Genomic DNA, 7,049 nt, shown 5'->3' with positions numbered 1-7,049 from the left:
CCCCAATACACGAAGCTATATCGGTTACTTAGCGTGGGGATAACACTCGTCGTCTCGTGTCGATTTGCTTAAGGGATAATTCGCGTTCGCGAAACCTAGATCCAGGAGAGGAACTTTTGAAGCCAAATCGAGAATTCAATTGATCGATGAATCCTAGAAGGTTAGATCCATTAGATTTGATGATCTAGCGAGTCTGATTGATCACATATGCTTTCATTTGTAGATTAGGGCTCTTCATCTTGCTGATCTGAAGAAGCACGAGTGTAGGAACTTTAACTCTATAGATCAGTTCCAGTTCGTCTAGTTTAGAATTCGCTTATAATGAATCTGAATCATCGTCCAGTGCGATTGAAGCTGTTACTGGTGATTCCTCAAACCGGGTTATATCTGGAGGAAACCTTGAAATAATTCGATTGATTGATGGAATCCTACTAGAAGGTTTAGATGCATTCGATTTGATGATCTATCGTGTCTGATGATTATGTATGCTTTCACTCAGCTCTCTAATTCGTATTATTATGTTTCATCTTGATGATCTGAAGACGTAGTGAATATACTCTGTAGATCAGTCCTAGTTCGTCTTCTAGTTTAGAATTTCGCTTCTAATATGCAAAATTTGAATCTGGAATTGGCTGAATCAAGCTGTTGCTTTTCGTTTTAGAGATTTGTTGCTTTTGAGTTATTTATTTGTTCATCTCGTGGAAGATGATTCTGAGTTTGTGTGTGTTTTGCAGGGAGCCTCGTGGTGGAAGAAGTTCGCTCTTTGATGGCATTGAAGAGGGAGGAATTAGAGCTGCTTCTTCTTACTCTCATGAAATCAATGAGCATGAGAACGAGCGTGCCTTGGAAGGTTTACAAGACAGGGTCATTCTCTTAAAACGAGTAAGCCTGTTTCTTGTGATTCACACTTGTGTGCTCTGTTAATTTCACATCAACCTTGATGAACCAAGCTTCCTAGACAAACGTACTAGTAGCATACTATTGTGTAATAGAGAGACAAGGGCCCATACTTGTAGAATACAAACCGACTTCAGACATTGGTTAGACTCTATATAATTCTGATAAGTCGATTTTCATGAACAGCTTTCTGGCGATATTAACGAAGAGGTGGATACTCATAACCGTATGCTTGACCGAATGGTATATATTCCCAACCTTTTCTGCTACTTTCGTCTCTGAGAGATGCCATTGTTGCAAGCTTTGTAATATGTTTTAGGGTAATGATATGGATTCATCAAGGGGGATTCTCTCAGGAACCATGGACCGGTTCAAAACGGTACAGTCTCGTTTACACTAGCTTCACTATGTGTTAGAAGGGTCTCTAATCTTTTTCTTTCAGGTTTTTGAGACCAAATCAAGCCGAAGAATGCTGACCCTCGTGGCATCGTTCGTGGGTGTATTTCTAGTCATTTACTATCTTACCCGTTGAAATTGGCAAAACCAGAGTACTCTGAACAATCCATCCATCATATATCATATTTTCATGCTCTCTGTTGGCTCCTACAATCTCCGCCAGTGTAATGAATGATTTGCACCTAGTGTTATAGCGTGATCAAGTGCTTAAGATATAAATGGCAAAAATTAACATTAACTTATAAAAGTTTCATGGATGGACTTTATACACTGTTTGACTCCTTCAATATGTGTTAATAAGATCGGTATCAGAACAACAAGGCAATGAAAAAAGAACACTAGTGCGAATTTACTCCACATGGCAAAAAGATAATTTATGCACCAGCCGGGAATCGAACCCGGGTCTGTACCGTGGCAGGGTACTATTCTACCACTAGACCACTGGTGCTTGTTGAATTTACATTAAACAAACCTTGATATAACATATGCTCTAAATTTGCTATCTTAAATCTCTAAATTAGTATTATACCTTTGTTTTATATCACAGTATTACTGTACTTGCTATCTTAAATCTCTAAATTTTTACCAAAAGAAACTAAAAAAATTCTAACTTTTTGGTGTTTGAAAAATAGAAGTAACTAAATTCTGTATAATATTAAATTTTGCAATAAAATTTTTAGTTTTAAATATTGTATTTAGTTTGTTTTCTGAAATAAAAAAAAATATTTTTTTTCTTCAAATTATTTTTTTTCTAAAAATAATTTTTTCCATAGTTTATCTACCTTCTTTCCTAAATCTTAAAATAAAATTAGAATTTGTAAACTTTTTTCTTAGATTCTGGAGATTTTTTAAATTTCGTTTGAAATTTATTAGTATTTTTAATTAAAATAACAAAGTTTGTGTATTAAAAGGAACACACTTTTAAAATTTTGTGTATAAAGTGAGCAGAATAATTAGTTGGGGTCGGGAGAACCCTTTAAGGGATCCTTCTTCTTGTGCTTTGCTACATAAGCCCGAGAGAACCTCACTACATAGTATGAATATGTAAGGTGAGAGTGGGTCTCCTTGACGGATCCCCCGGCTCGGTATGACTCTTCCTTTAGGTGAACCGTTAATGAGGAAGGAGTACGTAACAGTGGATACACATTGTATGATCCATGAGATCCATTTGGGATGGAAGCCTAGTCTCTGAAAAACCAATCTTATAAACTCCCATTCAAGGCGGTCATAAGCTTTACTCATGTCGGTTTTAACCGCCATGGCACATCTCTTCTCCGCATCAGAGTTCTTGAGATAGTGTAAAACCTCGTGGGTGATCAGGACATTGTCCGATATCATTCGTCCCGGTACAAATGCAGACTGGTTCTCGGAGACTATGTTTGAGAGGAGTGGCTGGAGTCTCTTCGTAAGGATCTTGGATATAATCTTGTAGTAGACATTGCAAAGTGCAATAGGTCTATACTCCGTGACTTGCTGCGGGCTAGGCTCTTTCGGTATGAGCCTAATATTCGGAGACTATGTTTGAGAGGAGTGGCTGGAGTCTCTTCGTAAGGATCTTGGATATAATCTTGTAGTAGACATTGCAAAGTGCAATAGGTCTATACTCCGTGACTTGCTGCGGGCTAGGCACTTTCGGTATGAGCCTAATATACGTCTCATTGATCCTCTCGGGGAGTCTGTCTGTGATGAAGAAATCCTGGATCTCTCTCACTATCTCAGGGCCGACGGTGTCCCAATTGGTATGGTAGAAGCTCGCTGAGAATCCGTCTGGTCCCGGTGCTTTGTCGGCATGAATAGAGAATAGGGCCTCTTTGATCTCCGCAGCTTTTGGGACTGTAATTAGCTGCTCGTTCATTTCTGCGCTCACCATTGGTGATAGAGCACGCATTACGGTTTCCTCTCTGTTGCCATCAATAGTCTTGAATAGCTCATGAAAATACTCAACGATCACTCTCCCTATCTGATCTTCTTGATAGACCATGGTGCCCTCTGCATCTTCAATCACCGTGAATGCATTTGCTCGTTTCCGGTTCTTTGCTGTGGCGTGGAAGAAGCCGGTATTGCGGTCTCCGAGACTGAGCCACAGTAGTCGACTTCTTTGTCTCCAATATTCCTCCTCTGAGATATATGCATCGTTTAGTTCGTTGGAGACCCTCGAGATGAGCTCAGTGTCGTTTGTCGGGTCAGTCAAGGCTGCCTCCAGTTCAAAGCGTTTCTGCTCAATCTGCTCTCTGCTATTTTTATACTGCTGTTTGCTCCATTGAATCAGTGCAGTTCGTACCTCTTTGATTTTGTCATTGACAGATGAGTATGGGGCACTATCCCAGGCTTGTTTAATTAGAGCTTTAGCCTCCGGGTTGTTCTTGAGTCTCCTATCATATCTAAAGAGGCCGCGTCTTTTCTTTTTATCAGGCTCGAAGAATGACAGTATGGGCTTATGATCGGAGCCTTCGTGCGTCAAATATTGTGATCGTGCGTTCGGAAAGAGCTCCGCCCAGTAACTATTTGCCGCTGCACGGTCCAGTCGACACCGCACAAGATAATCTCCTCTCTTTCCTCGCCAAGACAGACAGTCTCCCGAATGGCGCAAATCATAGAGGTCCCCCTCGGAATAGAACGTTCTCATGTCCGTGAAGGACCCCTCAGTCCTGGCCGGACCTCCCACTTTTTCTGCATTGTTCAGCAAATCGTTGAAATCTCCCGTCAAGAACCAAGGAGCGTCTCTTCTTGTACTCTGCTCTATTAGCCTAGCCCATAGGGTTCTTCTTTTCGGTATATCAGTATCAGCATAGATGAAAGAAGCGAAAAAATGTTTTCCTTCAAATTCAATAGAGGCATCAATACAGTTTGCCGAGGAGCTTAGAATTTGAAGTTTGATTTCCTGTTTCCAGAAGAGAGCAAGGCCACCAGCTCCGTGACCAGTTGGCGATATCAAGAGTGAGTTCTCGTACTGTAACGAGTCTGTTTTCTTCTTGACGAAGCTGTCGGGATTTTTTGTTTCCATGAGGAAAAGAATATCCGGAGAGATATCTCTCTTCATCTCTTTTAGACGTCGAACTGTCCGGGGATTCCCCAACCCCTGACAGTTCCAGCTCGCTACTTTTAAGGACCGAGAGGAGATGGATTTCGAAAATCCATCCTTCTCTTTGAGATTGCCGGGATCATCTTGCATAGCGGCTGGTTATCTGAGTTCGAAGAGGATCCCACCTCACGGGAGTTTGATGCTCGTCTGTGAGAGTTTTGTCTTTTCTCCTGTCCGTCACTTGTATTTAGCTTTTTTCGGGCAGTGGGTGGCTTAGCTGGTTGCACCTTTCTCTTTTTGGAGCTGGATCCTTTGATGGTTTTCGGGCTTTGTCGAACCTTACGCTTTCCCGGGGGTCGTCCCAGCTTCCTTTTCTCCGTAATCGCATGAAGACTGTTTTTATCTTTAATAACTTTGGCGTTACATGAAAGATGAACAGTTGAATGTTTAAGAAGCACTGGAGCTGTGTCGAGATATATCCTTGTTACGGTCTTGTAGTTGATTAGTTTATTCATTTTGTTTCTTTTAGCCTTTGGTTTCATTGAAAAGCTTCTTCTACTAATGTGAACAACTTGAAAACATGAGAAGCAAAATGACTTAAGACACAAGTGATAATATATATATTTTACAAAATTCTTGAACTCTGATATCTTTGTCTCTTTGAATTTGATAAAGATATAATTGTCTTCATATGAAATTTGGACACCAAATGAAAGAAGACAAAGTGACACCAAACAGAACTTAACTAAACTAATCACACAGAGATCAATGCTTAAGGATTGAATTTAGACGCTTAAAATCCAAATCCCTAAGCATGTGTCACATGTTCTCCCATTGAAAGTTCTGTTAGGTTTCTTGACATTTGTGCAGCTTTGTCTTAAACTAAATGACAATGTCCTTGTCACAACTTGTCTTTGGCTCCATACGTTCTTCATTGCCTTGTTTTTTTTTTTCTTTCCTTGTATGCAATTTAGTGTAAAGTAATGTAATGACTCAAGATGAATAATCTCAGAGATAACGTGTAGAAAATATTAAGCAAAAGGACAAGAATGGAGAAAATTTGTAACACTTTCTGTTCCTGCTGACACAGTTTACAAAGGACAAGCAAGACATTGGAGTTAAATTCTTGTAACTCCCAACTAATTCCTTAAATTTAATGCCAAAAGCCAAGAAGGCATCAATCAAGTTCACTCAATCTTTTGCTCTCCTCTCTCTATATATAGATAATAGCAAGCCTAGAGAGACTTAGAGAGAGAGAAAGAGAGAAAAGCATGTTGAAATCAAGAAACAAGAACAAAAGCCAACAAGAGAAGAAGTCACAAAGAAGTGAAGTACCTTGGAGTTAGGAGGCGTCCATGGGGGAGATATGCAGCTGAAATCAGAAACCCTTTCACAAAAGAGAGACACTTGCTTGGAACGTTTGATACAGCTGAAGAAGCTGCTTTTGCGTATGATGTTGCTGCTCGATCCATCCGACGCCTCACCATGCCCCAACATGCAGAACTCAACAGCGACATGATGCTCGATGCACTAGACGCCTTAGAAGAGCGACGCGATCAAGCACTACTACGGATTCAAAACTACCAACACATGATCAAAGGATACTACAACAAGAAGGTACGCGCCAGGCCACTGGAACTCGGGGACCAGGTCCTGCGCAAAGTGTTCGAGAATACCAAAGAATGGGGAACTGGAAAACTCGGCACGAAGTGGGAATGGCCTTACAAAATCGTCGAAGTCATACAACCCGGCGTTTACCGCCTCAAAACTTCATCGGGAGAACCAGATAAGCGTGCCTGGAATTCCATGAACCTGCGCCTATACCGCAGCTAGTAACCCCGGCGCACGACGCCACAAAAAAAAAAGAAAACGAACTATGAATGGCTTGATCCTTCTTCATCCTTCTTCCGGAAGTACGTAGGCAGCCCGCTTGGGTCCAGCTATAACAAAAACGAAAACCAAACTCTGGCTCAGTTAAAATCCGAGTCGGCTAAAATAAACAAACGCCGGCTCGACAAGGATCTCACCGACCGAACACGCCATGACCTCGGGGACGGTCATCAGCCTTTTGGGTGGGCAAGTATGTATATTGTGCATAACGCACGATGCAGCAAAATTTTCCGATGTTTCTCGAAACCGGGATGTTTTCTTTTTATTCATGGCAAAACCAATACATCATATTATTGCGGTCAACGCTACAACTTCAACATGATTAAAATCAAGCACATTACTACGCTACAATAGACATAAAATGCCAAACTATGCTACTCTTCATCCTCTCCCAACGCTGGAGAACACGAAACAGAGCTCGTCACTACCGCCGTGACGTGCTGTCGTTCACCCGATGAACCCCAAGAACTCGTCCGAACGACGAGATGCGGGACAGATGACTCATGGGCGGACTAGGCAAACATTCGTCCACCCCAACTTGAACCGCCGCCGCGGACCAACAGCGGCAACACGCCCAATACACATGGTGCGCCGACGATCACCTGACACCGGGGCAACCAACAACAGCCCGCCAGCCGTCCCCCGAGGATGTCGCCGAGAAGAGCATTGAGATCCAACGTTCGCTGGTCTCCGCGTTTCTCCCCACCTCCTTTCCTGGCGAACCACGAACCCGATATCCCTCGCATACACTTTCGCTGGTTTCCCCGTTTCTCCCCCCCCCCCC

At 42.1% G+C, this 7,049-nt stretch overlaps 2 protein-coding genes and 1 non-coding gene across 3 annotated transcripts; 2 read left to right on the top strand and 1 right to left on the bottom strand.

Moving 5' to 3' along the window:
• The first annotated feature begins 9 nt into the window (after positions 1 to 9).
• Positions 10 to 1,606, top strand: LOC106309902 (bet1-like SNARE 1-1). Its single transcript, XM_013747048.1, has 5 exons — positions 10 to 160; positions 735 to 882; positions 1,084 to 1,140; positions 1,217 to 1,276; positions 1,340 to 1,606. The coding sequence occupies exons 1-5, from the start codon at positions 147 to 149 to the stop codon at positions 1,427 to 1,429; spliced, it is 369 nt and encodes a 122-aa protein (XP_013602502.1). The 5' UTR covers positions 10 to 146; the 3' UTR covers positions 1,430 to 1,606.
• A 124-nt stretch (positions 1,607 to 1,730) lies between these two features.
• TRNAG-GCC lies at positions 1,731 to 1,801 on the bottom strand. The gene has a single exon. It is a non-coding gene; the product is annotated as a tRNA-Gly (tRNA).
• Positions 1,802 to 4,472: 2,671 nt separating this feature from the next.
• LOC106309181 lies at positions 4,473 to 6,208 on the top strand. Its single transcript, XM_013746242.1, has 2 exons — positions 4,473 to 4,584; positions 5,805 to 6,208. The coding sequence occupies exons 1-2, from the start codon at positions 4,473 to 4,475 to the stop codon at positions 6,206 to 6,208; spliced, it is 516 nt and encodes a 171-aa protein (XP_013601696.1).
• Positions 6,209 to 7,049: the final 841 nt, after the last annotated feature.

This window comes from Brassica oleracea, chromosome C8 (genome assembly GCF_000695525.1).
Source record: "Brassica oleracea var. oleracea cultivar TO1000 chromosome C8, BOL, whole genome shotgun sequence".
Taxonomy (NCBI): Eukaryota; Viridiplantae; Streptophyta; class Magnoliopsida; order Brassicales; family Brassicaceae; genus Brassica; species Brassica oleracea.
This window is presented reverse-complemented; position numbering and strand designations above follow the sequence as displayed.